The 21242-nt window shown below is 40.3% G+C and overlaps 1 protein-coding gene across 1 annotated transcript; it reads right to left on the bottom strand.

Moving 5' to 3' along the window:
- Window positions 1-5224: 5224 nt before the first annotated feature.
- DYNLT3 (dynein light chain Tctex-type 3) lies at window positions 5225-21088 on the bottom strand. The gene is made up of 5 exons (XM_050936747.1): window positions 21005-21088; window positions 18880-18921; window positions 10973-11096; window positions 9274-9351; window positions 5225-7673 (listed from the first exon to the last, which is right to left on the bottom strand). Exons 1-5 carry the CDS (start codon window positions 21032-21034, stop codon window positions 7597-7599), a joined length of 351 nt encoding a protein of 116 aa, XP_050792704.1. The 5' UTR covers window positions 21035-21088; the 3' UTR covers window positions 5225-7596.
- Window positions 21089-21242: the final 154 nt, after the last annotated feature.

Here is a 21242-nt window from a genome sequence, read left to right as displayed (position 1 = left end):
CACACACCAAAGTACTTTGCAAAACCACAGACATTAGAGATTGAAAAGACCTATCAAGTGATTAATGAGAGATGGCCCAAACCCAGAATCTCAAAACCAAACTTTTGAGGGGTTTGGATTCAACTCAGGGGATCCAAATTGGGTCCTGTTGGGTGATCCAGAAATTCCAGGATGGAGCCAAAACAGGAAAGTTTGTATTTTCCAGTTCCAATTCAGATAAACCCAAAATACTACACAAACAAGGCAAATTCATAAGAGTTTGCCCAAGATGGCATAACTATTGTGTGAAAAGATGGTCTTAGTTCAGATTCAGATTCAGTGGTGCTGAAATCTCCCACCCCAAACCCTAAGTGGCCTAGATCAGAACATATGGCTTATATCTAAATTAAAACTATCCAGGTTGTCTTCTTCCCTTTCCAGCTACTCCAAGACTGTTCTTAATGTTGTATTGATGTTTCTAAATCACAGTTTATTATAAGTAATCATGTAAACTATAGTTCAAATTAACCATCATTGATATTCATCAAATATTCAACTCTATTTTTGTTCATAGCATTATCAGACCATTCTAGAGATAACAGTTATATAAATAAAATGCAAGCAGGTTGCCTTAGATCCACACCTTTTAAAGAATATTGTTCAAACGCATACCCTATACAAATGCCACAACATTGATCTGCAGGATCATATGGACATCAAATACAAACTAACAAATGGAATCACTAAAAACTCTAGGCTGGATTCCTGTTTTGTTCAGTCTATTTTTTAAAGTCAAGGAACAACAATGAAAATAATAATAATAATAAAAAAATACATTAAAACAAGCCCCTAAATTTACTGTCAGGCATTGGTTAGGCTAGTGACTACTGAGACCATCATGACTGTTGGCAAAGATAATCACACATCTCTGATGTTACAGGGTGCACAGAGCCTCACTGATTTCCAGCAACAAAGAGTTAACTCCTGCCTCCTCCCCACACAGGTAGTTATGGGCAAGTAATGAAGCATGGCTGGAGACTCAAACTCCAATCAGGCTGCTGGGGGAATTCAGCAAACTCTATAAGAACAGTTATTTGGGTGATAGTAAATCCTTAGGAAGAGTGCATTTCACATGAAGTTATTCTAGGGGCTGGCTTATAGTATAGGTATTTTTAATGGGGTGGTTTTTGTTCCTTTTTCTTTTTTAATTATGTAAAGTGATTTAGAAATCATTCTTACTGTACCCAGTGTAAAACCTTGAAGAGGAAAATTTGCTGATTGGAAGACTGAGTTTCCTGTCATTGAACCAGTTGATCGTTTCACCAGCTTCCACTAAGTTTAGAGTTTTGTATCGTTTTGACTCATTTGTTTGGCTGGGAGATAGGATGTTGCACCAAGAAGTCACTTAGCTATGGATTCTAAGCTACCCTAATGCTCTACGGTTAAAAGATCAGCTCAAATTGACTGTCCTAAAGTTTCTTACTATTATTCCTGCCTCCTCGCAGGTGCACGCATCTTAATGGTCCTTTGCCAAGAGCAGCAGGTTTGAGGCTTGTTTTATATCTTATGCTAATACCCTGCCTGTTGATCAGTTAGCTTTCAGGGTTCATTGTGAATAGTTAAACTATTTTATGCCACACTGAAGTAGCCATGAAACTTCCTAAATACAAGTTCAAAAGGAATTGGAAACTGAAATGCAGCTTTCAAGCAGATTCAAAAGTAGCTATCATGGACAAGTCTGGGAGACTTGCTACCAGGCTTTTGGGCTTGTGGACGGTCCTAAGAAGTGATGACCAGAATCCAGAGGGGTTTTCTCCCCACTCCCTTAAGAGGGTGTATGGAACCAAGATGAGCCATCCACCAGCCTCCAGTGCACCTTGCCCCATAGAATTCTGGGGAGTGCTGACCCACAAGCCTAGTCCCCCAGCCTGCTCCACCAGAACCATCTTTACAGGTCTGGGGTGACCCTCATGCTGTTCCTGATTGTCCCTGCTGCATCCTATAGCTCTGCCTCTGTACAGGAGATTTGGGGGAAGATACTCACCAAGCAAGGGCCCAAGGGTAAGTGGTCTGTTTTGCCGGGCCACTTCTTCTCCTGGCTACACAGAGGGATCCAATGGTGACAAGAATGTTGGGGTATTACGTTCTCACTGAATGGATGGAAGTGTCTTCTGCTCCCAGAAAATAACATGAGTGTGAGCTCATGGTGATAGTGTGTGATGGTAGGAAGTGAAACTCACTACACAAAGCAATGTCAAATGCTAGCTGTAAATAAATGGCTGAATTTTTTTGGTTTTTTGCCTAAACCAGGGGTGGCCAACCTGTGACTCTGGAGCCACATGCGGTTCTTTGGGGGTTAATATGCAGCTCCTTACATAGGTGCCAACCCTGGGGCTGGAGCTACAATTGCCAACTTTCCAATGTGCTACAGAGTGCTCACTGTTCAACCCCTGGCTCTGCCCCAGGTCCCGGCTCCACTCCACTCCTTCCCCCAAGGCCACTGCCCCTTCTCCTGAGTCTGCAGTGCCCTTGTTCCTCCTCCTCCTTCTTTCCCCCTCCCCCCCACCTCCTGCACACCGGAAAACAGCTGATCACAGCGGGTGGGAGGTGCAGGGATGGAGGGTTAGGTGCTGATCGGTGGTGCTGCTGGTGGGTGGGAGACACTGGGTGGTGGGGAGCTGATGGGCGGGGGGGGGAGGGCTCCTGACATGTTACTGTGGCTCTTTGGCAATGCACATTGGTAAATTCTGGCTCCTTCTCAGGCTCAGGTTGGCCACCCCAGTCTACACTTTTCAGTTTGGGTTAGGCCTCTCTGGCAGTTAAAAATAAACCAGAAATCTTGGCCCCTGCCCCACAGAACTAATGTGATCTGCATATATAGCAGGGATGATATAGAGGGGAGTGGGCAGGATAGGAGGAAACTGGTTACAGTAACAGGCTTATATGGTGGTTGTGCTTAGTAATGCATCCTCCTATTTATTTATAATGTGAGAGGAGGCATTCAGTGTAATTATAAGGAAATAAAAATTAAAACTGTGTGTGTATTACTAAGCACAGCAACTGTTTAGGCCTATTATTTCTCCCTCCTCCCCACTTTAACATTACTTTTTTATAGTTAGCTCACATAAGCTCTTTGGGACAGGAGACATAGGGACTTGGTTTTTTTAAATGTCCATTTAGCCCAGTTTTGTTGCCCTTTTACACTATGTATAAACCTACAGATACTTTAAGATAAGATAAAGGTTAAGAGTCATGTAGGATTCAGAAAAGGACAAGACATGATTATCACCCAATTACTTTAAAATTTAAAAGGTTTTTTTGAGCGTATATAAACTTTGTGCTTCAGGGCACAAAGCTAAGGGCTTGTCTACACAGAACTGTAATGGAGACTATAGGCGAGTGATTTCTAAAGTGCATTAATATGATGCACATTAATTTGGTTGTTGTAGATCCCACTGGTGCACGTTAAAGATTCCCTAGTGTGGTTTATATAGTATGATTTCAAACAGTAATACGGTAAAGAGCACTAGGGAACCTTTAGTGTGCACCAGCAGCGTCTAAATGGACTAACTAATGTGTAATACATCAGTATGTTTTACAAATCACACCCTCGTAATTTGCATTACTCCACTGTGCAGACAAGCCCTAACTGATCAAGAATAATAAAAACTTTCTGTGGGCATGTTATTTCAGAATTTTCTATCACAGGATTTTTTGCAGCTTGCTCGGAAGTATCTGATATTGGCCACTGTGAAAAAAACTGGATTTGCGAGATGTACTGCTTTTATTCTGTATGTTTGCAGTTTTGTTCTAGCCATGTTAGTCCCAGGACGTTTTAGAGGGACAAGGTGGGTGAGGAAATACTGGACCTTGTCTCTTTATTCTGTATGGCAGTTTCTAGTTTCTTAACATAAATGTTCACAGAGTAATAATATAATGATAATTTTAAATTACTCTTTATAACTACAGTGGCATACCTAGCACTTATACAGACTAACATGGAAATGAGGCTTCATTGATTTTCTGAAGTGCTTTAGCATCTTCTGCTGAAAGATGCTGATACAAATATGAGATGGCTATTGTATCATGCTTTGCACCTGTTCTGATCACAGAAGCATAATAAGAGAACCACTTTTAAGGTTTTATTTTGGAAAGACAAAATTATGTTTGCAGGAATTGGTGGTGGTATGAAATTATAAGACTAATTTTGGGCCCTACTGTCATCTATATGGGTTGCTCCCACACATGGAGACTGGAAATTCTGTAAGATTCTACTCAGTTTCCCATTAACTCTATCAGGATTTGGGGACTCAGTTTGCTTCCTGAAAAAGGAGGGGGTGGGTATAATGCAACCTGTGAAACAAGGGCTGTCTATGCAAACATCATGATCCTCTAGAGTTAGCACCTTTGCTCCTGCATGATTTCAGCTGCCAGAGAATCCCAGCTCAGGTGTTTCCATAGTATGAAAAGGGGAAAGCAGGTTGCACTGGTCAACGCCTTGGATGGGAATCTGCAGCATTAGTAGAATAAAAGTAACAGAAATTGATATTTTGCCCCTTACTCCTCCACCCCCCAACTACTTCGGTATTTTTTCCATCTGGATCTGCAAGGTTCTTATCCATCTTTGACCATGCTAAGTTTGTTACTACTTATGTTCTAAAACAATCTTGTTTAGGAGTTTATAATAGGTCCCACTGCAAACTCTTCATCCCATTAATAAGACTGCATGTCTGATGGTAAGTTTTCTGAAGTGCTTTGAGATGTTGGCTATAAAGGGTATTTAAAAAAATCAGAATTTACTATTTAAAAATACCTATATATTGAAGAAATGCAGTAATGTATTTTAGAATAAATTATAATAATAAATATTTGTAGCTAAAGCCATCACTGAGAAGAAAAATAAGTACAAAGTAGATTGTCTTCTAATGGGTCAACAATTAAACAATGTAGAATAAAGTGCTCTGGTCCTGAAGTTTCTGTAATGAAGGTAATTTTGTTGATCCAATAAAAGCTACCTTGTAAAATAGTATGGAAAGCAGTAAGAGGATGAATGTAATGTTGCGGAAGGATATTAGAAATAAGCACTACTCCCTGAATTTTGGGACACTTGCCAGGACAGATCCATAGTTTCCAAAATATCTGTGCACTTGTAACAAGATGCTTCACTTATAAAATAATACAAGGTGGAGGAAGAAGTGTAGTAGCAAGCTGCTATCTATGATGAGCTGATCCTACCAACGGTAAATACAGCCAAGGCAAACCATCTTTATTTTTGGTAGAAATAAAATGAAGTAACTTTACAACAATCAATATTTTAAAACTGTTTAGCGAGCTTTTCCATAGTGGAACTCCACCAAGCCTAGTTACACTGAATAAGATATCGCTTCGTATCTTTAAGTACAGCAAAAAAGACTAACAAAGTTAATGGCTATTAGGAATATTTATTCCAGTCATGGCAGCTAAAGCTCATAAAATTAATGGGATAGCAGCTATCCCTATATTTTTATCCATCCACATCTTGCCTTAAACCAAATAATCTTTCTTAATTTACCTTACTATATATTTGAAATTCAGTGCACCATGCAACTGTTTTCACACTATACCTGCCTCTTAGACAAATGCAATATTCTAGAGCTTCATTCTCTTTGTGCTCATATAAAAGCTGAATTCTATTTTATTTATGCCTGTCAAGCAATGGATTGTGAACTAGCACTGTGTATTCTAGATGTATGCAGGATCTAACTTTTGGAGCCTTGTAGCAATTTCAAATACAGTTTGAAGAACCAGGGTTGTTGTAACCTTTTTTTAAGGATATATTTGCCATTTGACCAAATAAAAAATAATTAAAAATAAATAAATCAGGATTGCATAATATTGAAGCAGTGCTTCCGAAGTCCATGTTAAAATGCAAAGCAGATTTATAGCAACTATTAGATAGTTACTGCATATCTTTAGAAAAGATAGTAAATAAGAGAAAAACCTTTTAAGCGTTGTTTGAGATATGGCAGAACTTAAAAAGGCAGCCACTCAGTGGCAGTAACAACTTGGATCGTTTTATGATCAGTACAAATACTCGACAATTTACATAATTTAGGCATTGACTAAAATGTAAGCCCCAATCCTGCAACTGCTTACATACACAAATAATTTTACTAATCCTGTGACTGTTTCATGTAATAGGATTGCTCATATCTGTGAACTGAGCACACGTGACTGTTTGTTTGCAAGATGGGGGCCTTAGCTACGTTACTAATTTTTTTACTACTTTATACTTATTACACAGTTTTAGACTTGGGAGTAAAGGCAATACTTTTATAAATACAATTTAAGGATATGTTCTGTATCGTATATTTGTGCTTAGAGAAAATAAGGCCCTTTTAAAAATGTAGGCATCTCCTACCTACACAAACTCATTTATTTAACTCTACCTGATTCTACTGAGGTCAAGGGGTGTAGAATTGGGTCCTTTGTTAGGAAAGACACCTACTTAAACTGGATCAGGAATGTGCAAGGTGCTCACGTCATGAGTTTTCCTACATTCTTCTTGTCACTGACCAATAGGGCCAGGTCAGATTAAACTAGTTTTATAATTTGGTGAATTCCTCTTAAGAAATATATATTCATATGCACTGAGTGCTAATGAACAGTGCACCCTATCATGTTTCCACTTAATTCAATGACAACGTTCCAAATGGTATTAGAAGAAAGATCATATCCTTTAAAAGGACTAGAGTCCACTGAAGAAATAAATGCTTTGGCATGATGAAGTCATTTTGTCCCCCAAGCAGAGAAACATAAATGTATAAGTTGTTTGGGCTTTTTATGCTTGATCAGGTAACTAGTGTTCATGCAGCATCAATGCATAATATAGAAATAGCCTTGTTTAATCAGATATGAGGCACTGATACTTATCATTCAACACTAGGAATATTGTAAATGTAATATATTCCTAGTCTGTTCCCAACTGTATTTTAATCTGGCTGTTTCTTAAAGCTTGTATCCTTTCATCTAACTTTTGCTGATTAAATTACTACATTTCCCTGTGAGTAAAGTGTCAGTTGCCTATGTCTACACTGCAGGTGAAGGTGTCACTGTAGTGTGGGTAGGCAGGCCTGTGTTGTTTTTAATCTAGATAGTATGGACAACAATAGCGCAGACATGGTAGCACAGGTTCAGCATGGGCTAGCAACCTGAGTACATAACTGGGCTCACTCATGGGTTTGTATTTGGGCAGCTAGCCAGTGCAGTCACATCTATACTATCGTGTTACCTAGATTAAGGCAAGCACAGGTATGCTTACCTATGCTAGTCTTACTTTCACTTGCATTACAGATGTAATCTTTTGATGCAAATATCCATATTCTCATTTGATAAATATTATGACATCTCCAGTTTAACATATCATCAATCTGGAATATTTAAATTGCTAAAATTTGCTAAAGATAAGCCAGTTGTCACAAGTTAAAGAGAGAGAATTTGTTTGGAATGGACTTTATAGCATGTTCATACCTTTTTTTAGTGCACAAACAGTATTATATAATGGCTATATGCTTTGAGATTTTGATACTTTCTGATCTTAAAGGCTTTGGTGTAACTTAATATTTGTACTCCAGTCAGCTACAGGACAACAGCAATGGCAAAAACATTGACAATGCAGTTCATAGTCCGGTTTTCCCATCTCACTGTGCAGGTACCTAAAAGATAATTTAAAAAAAAATAATCAGAAAATAAGCTTGCTCACCATGCCTTCTCTGTTAAATTCTATTACATTTCAGTGCCAAAGACCAGAAATTTAGGATTAAAAAAACCCTCATATACTCATTTCTTTGAGGAAATGTAATAGGAATTTGTAATCCTCTCCATAAAGATGAATTTACTCTGACCTTTTTCTCTTCAGAATACAAAAACTAATACCATCAAAACGGCATCAAACTTACACATACTACTATTCAATAATAAACTTAATTTTAAATAAAGTAAAAACCCCAATATAATATAACAAATTAAGTTCTCTCTATAACCTGGAGAAAAATTGCTTTTTCTCCAACTTTTGATTCTGCTGCTAAAGATTAGAGAAATGTAAATAGATATTGGGTGTAAGAATGGAGTGAAAAGCTCTGATTAATGACTTCCTCTTGTCCTTGTGAACTAATAATTTTCCTGAGGTCAGAGAATCATTTCTTGTTCTTCCCTATCACAACATATAGCATTTGATAGTTACTTAAGCTTAAAGCCTACCTGGCACAGTCATAGGGAGAGAAGACTGGTTCAGAATGAGTTTTTAAAAACATTGATTTAAGTCAGTCCTTGCCACCCTGTCAACAAGGAATTCCCACTCTCTCCATGTTCAGCCAATGAATCCATATTTTCAAATCCTTTTATATACTCTTTGGCTCTTTTGCTTTTTTGTATGTAAAAGAAACTTCCATGGCAAAATAAGAATAGACTCATACTACACTTACGACATTAAAAACATAGATAAGACTATGTAGTTTTATTTACATGGACATAATGGGAAATCAGCTAAAGAAGCTGCTGCTTTGACATTTCTAAAGCCAACAATATATACGTATCCCAACACAAACTCTGACCTGAATGTACTTATTTATTGGAACCTATTTTCTAACTAATGATTCAACTCAGTCTTGTGTTTTAAATGCAGTCTTTTAACCTTTTTTATAACAGAATTCTGGTGCCTCATTTTAAGTCCTTGGTAGGCTTGAAAGCAGTCCAATAATCTTACACCACCACACTGTGAACTGAAATGGGGGAACTTGGAAATAATGCAGAAGTCAATAAAATAAAGGAACATGACAACTGACTGCAGGAAAGAAATAAAAGCCATAACAACATTAGTCAAACTATTTCTGCTTTAGCTAAAAACAAATGCCAATTCCTTATTTGGGCCAGCTTCTCTTAGAGTAGGGCAGTCCACTTATAATAAGTAGGCAGACATTCAGAATTGCAAATTTACATTTAGAGCACACACTACTAATTAAGTCAGCATCCCTACAATTGAAGATCTTCTATGGGGACTAATTTACACAATCTTTCTTTCAAACTGAAGATAGCTCCATTGGTATTGCTAATTTTGTCATACCCCAGTGTTCTCCATCCATCTATTATTCATTCAATCCTGGGGGCATCTGTTGAAAATGCATACAAGGCTTCCAGCTGGTGGCTTTTTGTAATCAACCCTTCAAACTGCTAAAAATATTATTTGTAGCACAGCTTAGCAACAGGTAGCACATTCACTGTCTTTTATTTGACTTGAATCTGAATGAGGGAACTTACCATCAGTTGTGGTATCCCAAAAGCACGAGCTTGCTGTGTGGAGACCAGCGCCACACTTCTGCATCACTGCACAGGTTACTGAAGGACAGAGTAATAAAATCAGTGTCTTAATTAATAAAACAACTGATGAATCTGCAGACTGAATGAAACTACCATTATGAAACATAGAAGTGGAAGCCTGAAAATGCAGCGAAGACTAATTCATTTAGTGACAAAACAAGAATGGCAGCCTCTTCCCTTTATGTATTTGCTATATCACACGGTTGTATACCAGCTCCCATTTTACTGACCTGCAAGCCTTGAGTTACCTTTTAACTAGTCTCAAAACAAGAAAAGCAATTATGCAACACTCCCTTTAAAAATCTTCATACTAAGATTTTTAATATGAAGTCTACTGAAAGTGTCTTAACACTGATCTATCATTTTTGAGGTAATTGTTTAGATATCTTCTAGGCTACGCAATAGCACAGGTAGTGGCAGTGGAGACATGACTGAGCCAGGCTGGTTTCAGGCTCAGCCATGCTGCTGCTACTGTGGCTATGGCGCTATACACTGCTCTGAGAGTTAGCATGAGTACGTATACATACACAAGCAGGGGAATCTCACCTCTAGCTCGCAGTGTAGACATAACCCTAATGGTATGCAAATAACCCCTTTCCCAGAAAGCTCATTGGTATGACTAAATTCCCTAATTATCTTTTAAAATATTTAGAATTAATTTGCACTTGAAGGCACAGCCATTCACCAAGTTGGTGTGGAGGCACACTGTCCCAGTGTGAGCTGCAGGAAGAACTGTGCCTGACACAGATGGTGCTTCTGGAATTCCTCTGAGTAGAAGCAGCATGTAGTCTTACAACATCTTTTAAGTGGGTGCAGCATTTAGCCTGGTGCAGCTGCCTTTGAAGAAGCAAGTGCCAGCATCAGCTAGAGCTTGAAGGAGTCCTTGCACCCCCCAAAGGAAAGATCTGCCTTGCCACTGTGTCCAGCCTACACATACGGGCCAAAGTGGGCGTAGAGTGTACTTTTTCCCTTTTAACTTCTTCTCCACACGTGCATCCTTGAAAACAGTGGACACAATCTACCCTTTAAGATGCAATCAATTGAACATCCTCTATAAGGGTGTGTACTGCACGCTAAACCTCAAGTACAAATATTTCTAAAATCCATTTGGCAAGGATTTAGATTAATACAACCTACCTTCTGAAATTATGAGAATTTTTGGCAGATGTAATAACTTTGGGTTTTCTTTACTTTCTCTTTAAAAAGAAAGAAAGAAAGAAAGAAAGAAAGAAAGAAAGAAAGAAAGAAGGGAAACAGGAAACACAATTGTCAGATTTAGCTCCTTTGGAAAAGGACTGTCCCTATGGTATGCCATGGACAGGGCTAAGCACACTATCAGCATTCAGCATCAATTAAAAATGAAAAAACTGCCACAGTTTTGTTGCATATAAATGTCTAAGTGATTAAGCATACATACAAATGATACGGACATTTTCTCAGTTCCTAATCGCTTGTGCTGGGGTTTTTTTTTTTTTTTGGGGGGGGGGGGGCGGGGTCAGGCTGGTGACAGACGGGAGAGATTACAGTACAGGAGAAAACTAAGAGGGTATGTTTTTAAACTTCCCAGCTTGAAAACGAATTCTTCCCAGCAATTATTCATCTGAATCGTATAAGGCAAAGTATGGATACTGGTACTTACCAATGTATTTGTATGTTTTTCCTAGTTTTACCAGATGTGTTAAAGATTGCTCCACTATAGTTGCAGTCCACTGATTGACTTTGTTGTGATTGTAATCTACCTTGCCCAAAATCCCTTCTATGCACTACAAATAGAGAAAAATCAATTGCACCAGTAATGATACATCAATATGAAATGTCTCAAAACAAACCATGTTTAATAGAGTAACTCCAAATATTTACTAAACAATCCCAGAGCACTTGCAAGGCAACTGAGTATCTTTAGAATAATGATTTTGAAAACAATTTACCTCACTGTATACCAGTTCCTGAATTGGGAAATGAAATATAATTCAGCATCTATAGATGCTGGGTTATTTACTATATATTCTTTCTAGCTCAAAGGTACAACTGATGTGGTAAAGTGAGGCTGTCTGTAGAAATATATTGCAGAAAAGACCTTTAAATAGTTAAGACAGCAACATGACTTCTGTTTAAAAGACAAGCTTTCTTAAAATCTACATGCTTAATCAGATTGTTTTGAAAGCAGGTGTGCCTCAGGAGGGCACAGGGTAGGGTTAGTGACCCTAATTTGAAATAATTTGAGGGGGGAAAAAGCCTTTTTTGTTTCTAGCTTTTTTTTTAACAGAGCTAAGGACCAAACTATTGATGTGACGTGGATAAGAATGGTTTCAATCTGTTTAATCAAGGTAGTGCATGGTACCCTCTAAGTGAGAGGGTGCATGGGAAACCAAACTGAGAGAGAATATTTAAAATCATGTTCAGTATCCTTGCACAGATGTGTTGCCTGAAAGGATTACAGCTAACATGCACCAATAAAGGGGGGGGAAAGTAGGAGGGTTTCTATGCAGTTACTTCATGCTTGCCCGGGGCATTTATGTCAGCACATTCCTCTGAACCTGATCTTTTCTTTGTATACCTGCACAATAAATATTTAATAACTCATGTTGCTAGCTAAAAGGTGTCTTATGTGTTTTTATTTATGGGGAGGTTTTACTGTGCTTGTTGTTAGGTCAGCAGGCAACCTAACCAAGGTGGGGAGGAGACAAACTTTGGGGTGGGGAAGGGAGGAAATGATGGGACAGGAAGAGGGGCTGCAGTTGTGAGAGGGCAGAAAAGGAGTGAGAGGTAACTTCCTGATCTTGGGGCAGTTTAATGTGGTTTCCAAAGACACAGCATGGAGGTTTGGAACTAGCAGTGCAGGTACCTTGACTGCTGAGATAAAAGGACTGTGTTGCCAGAGCTATCAATATGCAGAGTCTAGGTAATTCCCAGATCACAAGGTTGCAAGAGTTTCCCAGACAGCAAGGTGTACACCATGACAGGTGATTTGGGTTGAGACAGGTAGCCTGCACTGGCATTGTGTTTTGCCCACTTTATGGTGTGTAACCAGTGATCTGAAGTTGTGATCTACCTGAGACTCTGGCAATTCATTTGAATGTAAATGATCTGGCTCTTATTCCTGATGTTCACCTCGTGCAGTGTATAACAGCAGATTTGGACCACATCAGAGATTTGTGTCCGGGGACTGTGATAGTTTTCTGATTTGGCTAATTGTCTGCATAATTGCTACAGCAATAAGATGAAAGCTATTAAGTGTTGGAAGAAGATTAATCAGGAAATTGGATGGGTCATGGCTGACCAAAAAATGTCTACTGCATTGCACAGAAATATTACAAGCTCTGAAACCTCACTGTTTTGGAAGATTCGGTACTTTTATTGGATGGGGTCAGAGGATCTTTCTCTCAAAATATAAAAGTGTCTGCATTTTGGAACAGAAAGACATTTCTCTTACTGGCTCTGCCACAAACTCCAACTTCCAACCATTCTGAAACCTGAACACAAACACTATTCCACTGTAACATGGTTTGTTTTTAACTCCAGGCACTGTATATGAGTTGGGTTATGAGGGGGTGGGGGGAAGTAACAGCAACAGAAACTTTTGTATACCAGGGTGAAGACTTCAGGGAGATGTGTTCCCACCACCACAAGTAGGGGAGACTAGGTACAGTAGTGGGCCTGGTTACAGGGGGGAAAGGTATTGAATGGGTCAGGAATATGGCTGGGGAGGTGTGCTAAAGCAGGGCTAGTGGGGTCCAGCTGGGGTGTGCACATGGACGGCGGGATGGGAATGGCAAGATAGTGGTGGACTGGCTGGTTTAGTATGCAAATTGTGGGATATGTGTACAACTGCCTGAATGCCTACTAACCCTACCACCAACATATCTCTTCCTGTTCAAAAAACTAGGAAATTCAATAGTAAAAAACTTTAACTTTCTATTAGTATAGTTTACTTGGTGGCAGATCGTTCCCTTGCAGAATACTAAGTGGAGCAAAACTCAAACTTCTGAAAAGTAGGAAATTCACCCTTAACTGTGCCCTCTTTCAGAAATGCCCCAAAATGCCTTGTTAACATGTGTAACTTTTACTCTGCCACCCTAAGAATTGTTGAAATGTACAAGCTTTTACAGTCTCCAGGAATCCAGCTAACATTATGGAAGGACAAAGTGAGGGAGGGGGACAAAGGTTGCCCAATACCACATTCCATCTACCCTCTTCAAGTAATGCCTCAGTATGCACATACCACATACTCACTAGGGATGTAAATAGCAGTTCAAAAAGGTGACCGTGTAACTGATTAAAATTTTATTGGTTACACTGTCAAATGTCTAACCAGGGAACTAGGGATGTCAGGGGTGCTGTGGCAGCCCCACGTTTTATGCAGGGCCCGGCCACTGGCTGGAGTCCTGGGTTGGGGGTGGGGCGGGAGAGGAGTTTACTTGTTAACTGAAACCAATAAGACTGATGCTTACCAGTTAACTGCTTAAACTTTTACATCCCTAATACTCACACTGGCCTTTGGCACTTTAAGACGCAGGAGGTTCCAGATCCTGGCCTACACCCGTACACTTAGTCAACTCCCCTTTGTAATAAAACCCCTTTGCCCTGCAAAGTACATAACGTGCAATTCTGTACTGAAATAATGCATACTGTATCCTGCAGGTATATATGCAGCTCTTCCCTTTGCTCATGCACAAAGGGTGCAAAACAAAGATCTCCTCAAATCACAATCAAAGCTTTACTACGCACTTCAAAATAATCCAGATATCCTCATATCCCAAACATACCTTTACAAACAGGCCCAACGAGTGTCTCCCACCATTTAGCACAGATACACGTAACATACTGACTGCACCTGGAGTGTATACAAATAACTCCCATTGGCTACTGCCAGCTCCAGGGGAACATAGCGTGTGCAACCATTTTTTTCTTTTTCCTGTAATAGCGTCAGATGGAGTTCTGTGGGTGAGAATGAATGAGTTGTGAAAGCAAGCAAAGAATGTGTATTTCAGCAACTGAGGGGTTGGCAGAGTAAAGGTAAGTCTGTTATCCAGGTATATTGGGGCATTGCTGAAAGAGAGCAGTGTTAAGGACTCTAAGACAACTTCAACTGTATTTCCCAGTTTTCAGAAGAGTTAGAGTTTTGCTCAACTCAACATTCTGCAACAGGATCACATACTACCCAGCAACCTTCACCTTCTGCCATTGAATATGTTCTAACAATTCTGTCAAGTGAACATTTGAGTTTATTTCACAGTGAGGGAACTAAAATTTCCCATTACTCTTACTGAGAACCAGTGGCTGTCTGGAATGCTGAGGTGTCACTGCTTGTGTTCTGAAGTACGGTATGGGTTCCTAAGTGCTACTGGAACATAAAAAAACCCCTTTAAAGAACATATCTAATGGAAACAATACACGTTGGTTTAACCCAACAGTGTAAACTTAAAATGGTGAAAAACTGAAAATATTCTCTGTAAATTTAATCTCTTCTAATTAAATTGCAGCCTCTATCATAAAGGAATCCAGTCATGTGAATTCACACACTGAGACTAAATATAATATTGACCAATCTTAGATTGTAAAAAAATTAACATCTGAAAGTCTACATAACTAAATGAGACCGCGTACATTTTTTAGACTCGGTGATGTAAACCCCATACACTCAACTCCCACTTAAGTTATTTAGGAGGCCTATGCCCTGAGGATGGGCAGGATCAAACTCCTCAGCTAGTTTTAATCAACCTTTATACATTGTGACACTTACAGGAAGTAAGACAGGGTTGTTGGTAACTTGATACCATTTTATGAATATTTATTTAAAAGAAATCTTCTCATAAAAACGGCCGTACCGGGTCAGACCAAAGGTCCATCTAGCCCAGCATCTGTCTACCGACAGTGGCCAGTGCCAGGTGCCCCAGAGGGAGTGAAGCTAACAGGCAATGATCAAGTGATCTCTCTTCTGCCATCCATCTCCATCCTCTGATGAACAGAGGCTAGGGACACCATTCTTTACCCTTCCTGGCTAATAGCCATTTATGGACTTAGCCACCAGGAATTTATCCAGTTCCCTTTTAAACATTGTTATAGTCCTAGCCTTCACAACCTCCTCAGGTAAGGAGTTTCACAAGCTGACTGTGCGCTGTGTGAAGAACTTCCTTTTATTTGTTTTAAACCTGCTACCTATTAATTTCATTTGGTGACCCCTAGTTCTTGTATTATGGAAATAAGTAAATACTTTTCCTTATCCACTTTCTCAACATCACTCATGATTTTATATACCTCTATCATATCCCCCCTTAGTCTCCTCTTTTCCAAGCTGAAGAGGCCTAGCCTCTTTAATCTTTCCTCTTATGGGGCCCTCTCCAAACCCCTAATCATTTTAGTTGCCCATTTCTGAACCTTTTCTAGTGCTAGAATATCTTTTTTGAGGTGAGGAGACCACATCTGTACACAGTATTCGAGATGTGGGCATACCACGGATTTATATAAGGGCAATAATATATTCTCAGTCTTATTCTCTATCCCCTTTTTAATGATTCCTAACATCTTGTTTGCTTTTTTGACCGCCTCTGCATACTGTGTGGACATCTTCAGAGAACTATCCACGATGACGCCAAGATCTTTTTCCTGACTCGTTGTAGCTAAATTAGCCCCCATCATATTGTATGTATAGTTGGGGTTATTTTTTCCAATATGCATCACTTTACATTTATCCACATTAAATTTCATTTGCCATTTTGTTGCCCAATCACTTAGTTTTGTGAGATCTTTTTGAAGTTCTTCACAATCTGCTTTGGACTTAACAATCTTGAGTAGTTCAGTATCACCTGCAAACTTTGCCACCTGTTTACCCCTTTCTCCAGATCATTTATGAATAAATTGAATAGGATTGGTCCTAGGACTGACCCTTGGGGAACACCACTAGTTACCCCTCTCCATTTTGAAAATTTACCATTAATTCCTACCCTTTCTTCCCTGTCTTTTAGCCAGTTCTCAATCCATGAAAGGACCTTCCCTTTTATCCCATGACAGCTTAATTTACATAAGAGCCTTTGGTGAGGGACCTTGTCAAAGGCTTTCTGGAAATTTAAGTACACTATGTCCACTGGATCCCCTTTGTCCACATTTGTTGACCCCTTCAAAGAACTCTAATAGATTAGTAAGACACAATTTCCCTTTACAGAAGCCATGTTGACTATTGCTCAACAGTTTATGTTTTTCTATGTGTCTGACAATTTTATTCTTAACTATTGTTTCGACTAATTTCCCCGGTACCGACGTTAGACTTACCGGTCTGTAATTGCCGGGATCACCTCTAGAGCCATTTTTAAATATTGGCGTTACATTAGCTAACTTCCAGTCATTGGGTACCGAAGCTGATTTAAAGGACAGGTTACAAACCTTAGTTAATAGTTCCGCAACTTCATATTTGAGTTCTTTCAGAACTCTTGGGTGAATGCCATCAGGTCCCGGTGACTTGTTAATGTTGAGTTTATCAATTAATTCCAAAACCTCCTCTAGTGACACTTCAATCTGTGACAGTTCCTCAGATTTGTCACCTACAAAAGCCTGTTCAGGTTTGGGAATCTCCCTAACATCCTCAGCCGTGAAGACTGACACAAAGAATCCATTTAGTTTCTCTGCAATGACTTTATCGTCTTTAAGCGCACCTTTTGTATTTTGATCGTCAAGGGGCCCCACTGGTTGTTTAGCAGGTTTCCTGCTTCTGATGTACTTAAAAAACATTTTGTTACTACCTTTGGAGTTTTTGGCTAGCCGTTCTTCAAACTCCTCTTTGGCTTTTCCTATTACACTCTTGCACTTAAGCTGGCAGTGTCTGTGCTCCTTTCTATTTGCCTCACTAGGATTTGACTTCCACTTTTTAAAGGAAGTCTTTTTATCTCTCACTGCTTCTTTTACATGGTTGTTAAGCCCCACGGTGGCTCTTTTTCAGTTCTTTTACTATGTTTCTTAATTGGGGGTATACACTGAAGTTGGGCCTCTATTATGGTGTCTTTAAAAAGGGTCCATGCAACTTGCAGGGATTTCACTTTAGTCACTGTACCTTTTAACTTTTGTTTAACTAACCCCCTCATTTTTGTATAGTTCCCCCTTTTAAAATTAAATGCCACAGTGTTGAGCTGTTGAGGTGTTCTTCCCACCACAGGGATGTTGAATGTTATTGTATTATGGTCACTATTTCCAAGCGGTCCTGCTATAGTTACCTCTTGGACTAGCTCCTGCGCTCCACTCAGGATTAAATCTAGAGTTGCCTCTCCCCTTGTGGGTTCCCATACCAGCTGCTCCATGAAGCAGTCATTTAAAGTATCGAGAAATTTCATCTCTGCATTTCGTCCTGAAGTGAAATGTTCCCAGTCAATACAGGGATAATTGAAATCCGCCACTATTATTGGGTTCTTAATTTTGATAGCCTCTCTAATTTCCCTTAGCATTTCATCATCACTATTACTGTCCTGGTCAGGTGGTCGATAATAGATCCCTAATGTTATATTTTTATTAGAGCATGAAATTTCTATCCACAGTGATTCTATGGAACGTGTGGATTTGCTTAAGATTTTTACTTCATTTGAATTTACATTTTCTTTCACATATAGTGCCACTCCTCCCCCTGCACGACCTGTTCTGTCCTTCCGATATATTTTGTATCCCGGAATGATTGTCTCCCATTGATTTCTCTCAGTCCACCAAGTTTCTGTGATGCCTATTATATCAATATCCTCCTTTATTACAAGGCACTCTAGTTCATCCATCTTATTATTTAGACTTCTAGCATTTGAGTATAAGCACTTTAAAAACTTGTCCTTGTTTATTTGTCTGCCCTTTTCTGGTGTGCCAGGTTCTTTTTTATGTGACTGTTTATCATCTGATCCGGCCCTTACATTATCCTCTTCTGTCCTTTGTTCCTGACTATAACCTGGAGATTCTCTATCATCAGACTCTCCCCTAAGAGAAGTCTGTGTCCGATCCACATGCTCCTCTGCAACAGTCGGCTTTCTCAAGGTTTCTAGTCTTTCGAGAGCTGCATTAATGCTAGACAATTCCCTGTATCAGATGCGCCAAAAAAAAAAAAAAGCGTACAGTATTTGTCCTTACCTTGAAAGGCTAGTCGTGTAAAGAGATGAACTGTTTCTGACATTGTTTTTGTGCTTGCTGTGCATACTGGAACAATTTTTGAAATGTGAAGTTTGACAAGACATGCAGAGAAGGACTTGCAGAGTCTGCAAAGTCCTTCAGGGAATCTTATTTTAATACATTGTCTCCTACAGAACTCCACAGGACCTGTAAGCAATAGGCTCTGAACTATTCAGTTGCTGGTTGCCATGGTATTGCATTTAATAAATTATATTACAGATTATTCATCATAGCCTACTTTTCCTTGTATAAAAAGGCATTAAAAATCTGTCTTCAAAACGAATTCCAAAATTATGTTTAATAAATAAATATGCACGTATGCTAAAAGCATGAAAGTATCATTGAAAGTGATACACAGCTTTTTCTAAATACTGTATTTCATTCAAGTCACTAAAATTGTTAAACACTGCCTACCTCCTTAACAATGTTGTGAGCTTCCTCAGCATTGAAGGTCATCTATAATTTAAAAAGTTAGAAGTATAATCAGTTACTTATAGCATTTCACATTATTCTGGGGAGAAAAGAAATACTTGGGATATAGTTTTCCTTACCACGACTAGAAAAGGCATAGATCAAGCACCACACCCAGTTAAATTGTATTTTAAACCCCAACTAGAGGAAAAGTAGTTTTAAAAATACCTCCATTCTTCAACACAACACAGCTGCCATCTGGCATTAATCCCTGTGTTAGAATCCCATCAAAGAGAGATTTTAAAAGCTGAGGCCTAGATACCAGGGTCCAAACTCATTTTTCCCTATCCTAAAAGATTTATACCATGTCTCTAGGCACGCCTTACACATCATCATGAATATCCACCAGAACAAAAGACTGAATTGAACTCCCTTCATAGGGAACCCAATCCCACTGAAATGAGGATTCCTATTGACTATTTTTACACGTATTTTAACAAACTATAAAACAGGGGATTGCAATCCTAGTACTACAACTGCTGACTTTTACAGGCACTAGAATGCCAAGTCACTTATTCAGAATATTTTTTTTTTTCATTTAAATCACCAGTCTTCTCTGCATTTGTCTGCTGGTTTTCCCCTCTCATCTTTTTGTTGTTTTTTCTCTGTTGCCTTCCCTCCATTAGTTTATTCCACCTGATACTTTCTCCCTCCACTCCCCCACATGCCTTACCTAATACACAACACTTTGGTGTTGGGTGCTGTCTTTACAGACCAAGATACACAAGCAACCTACCCAATGAGAAAGTACTAATTCTTGTCATTTTTGCTGTGCTCTAGTGGTTCCTAGAAGTGGAGAGGCAGGGTTGAATAGACTAAATCTGGACAGTTTAATTCTTCTTCTCTGGCTGGGAAAGAGCATAGCAAAATGAAATAAATAAGATCTTGTGATTCATTTTACTGTTCGTAGAGTGGGCCCAGAAGGTTTTTGCATTTCTTTAAAAAAAATTTTTTTGATTTATGCTTGGGGGTTACAAACTTGTCATAAATATCAATTGATAACTAAACCTGTAGGATTTTCAAAGGTTATTTTTGAAATATAAACACTGTGCTCTAGGAAGATTGTCCCTTAATCCTTGAAATGCCACATCCTGTAATTTGTGTTGTGCAGGTGGACCCTTGATACTGACATCAATGGGGATTTGTGCATGATGCAGAAAGCTGGGCAAGCAAATCCAGTTGCTGGAACTAGTCCTAAATCAAATCATTCCCTCTAAAGCCATTTTGTCATTCTCAATTTCTCTGCACTCTTTCAAAGCTCAATAATTGTCCTAAGAATATATTCTCTTTTTACACATGAAGACAGGGAGGAAAAAACAGGAGTGCAGACTTATTCAGCATTAACTTTATAAACTGAAACTTCAACACTTGTTTGCCCACCCCACATCCCTTCTTCACAGAGATGTTGTAGCCTTCTTGTGGATGATTTTTTCATATATTCCCCCCAGCAACTGAGCTTATGTCTTCTGGTGTAACAGTGTATCTAGCTCTGCTTCAAACCACTACTGCCTACTCTGTATCAAGAGCGTTGCAAGAAGCAGCTGCTGGTACAGATCTGGCTACCTGCAACTCCCACCTCTGCTAGACCCCAGCCGTGTCCCAGCGTGACTCCTGCCCCAGCCGCAGCCCAGGAGCAAAGGGGGCTTTCTGGACCGGGGCCATGTTTGGGGTCACCAGATGTCCTGATTTTATAGAGACAGTCCCGATTTCTGGGTCTTTGTTTTATACAGGCTCCTATTACCCCCTGCCCCCATCCCAATTTTTCATATTTGCTGCCTAGTCACCCTCGCAAGGCGGCGGACCCCCCCCCCCGGGGATACACAACTCAGCGCCACCTCTGGCCCGCGCGGGCTCTGCGCTGCTGGACTCCGGAGGGCTGGGCCGACCCCCTTCCCCGGGGGGCTCCTGCCTGACGTCCCGGCCGGGCCCAGCCCCGCGCTCGGAGCCCCCGAGGCCGCTCGCTCAAAGCCCGCCCGGTTCCCTCGCGCCGGGCCGGGGCGGGCGGGTCTCTGGCGCCGGGCGATGCCCCCGGTGCTGGGCGCCCCCCCGCGCCGCGCGCCGCGCCCACCTCGTCGCTGTGGGGGTGAAACTCCTCCATGGCCCGGCTCCGGCGGCGGCTCTGACCCGCGCGGCTCCGCCTCCCGCTCCCCGGCCGGCCTGCGGCCTCCTGCGGCAGCGACCCCTGCCGGGCGCCGCGGGGAGAGCGCCCTTCGGAGCCCCCGGCCCAGCCAGATGGAGGGGGCGGAGACGAGACTCCTGAACCGCCCTGTTCCCACTGGCCGCCCCTGCTCTGGAGTAGATGGGCG

This window comes from Gopherus flavomarginatus, chromosome 1, assembly GCF_025201925.1.
Source record: "Gopherus flavomarginatus isolate rGopFla2 chromosome 1, rGopFla2.mat.asm, whole genome shotgun sequence".
In the NCBI taxonomy this organism is placed as follows: Eukaryota; Metazoa; Chordata; order Testudines; family Testudinidae; genus Gopherus; species Gopherus flavomarginatus.
The sequence above is the reverse complement of the archived record's forward strand: the minus strand, read 5'-3'. Positions and strand labels throughout refer to the sequence as shown.

Bases quoted from the DNA above. Each gene is read 5' to 3' on its own strand.
- DYNLT3 (XM_050936747.1), bottom strand. From the start codon at position 21,034: ATGGAGGAGTTTCACCCCCACAGCGACGAG. The intron at 9,352-10,972 runs GTAAGTACCAGT...TCTGTCCTTCAG, and splicing joins AAAAACATACAAATACATTG to TAACCTGTGCAGTGATGCAG. The intron at 7,674-9,273 runs GTAAGTTCCCTC...ATTATCTTTTAG, and splicing joins TTGGGATACCACAACTGATG to GTACCTGCACAGTGAGATGG.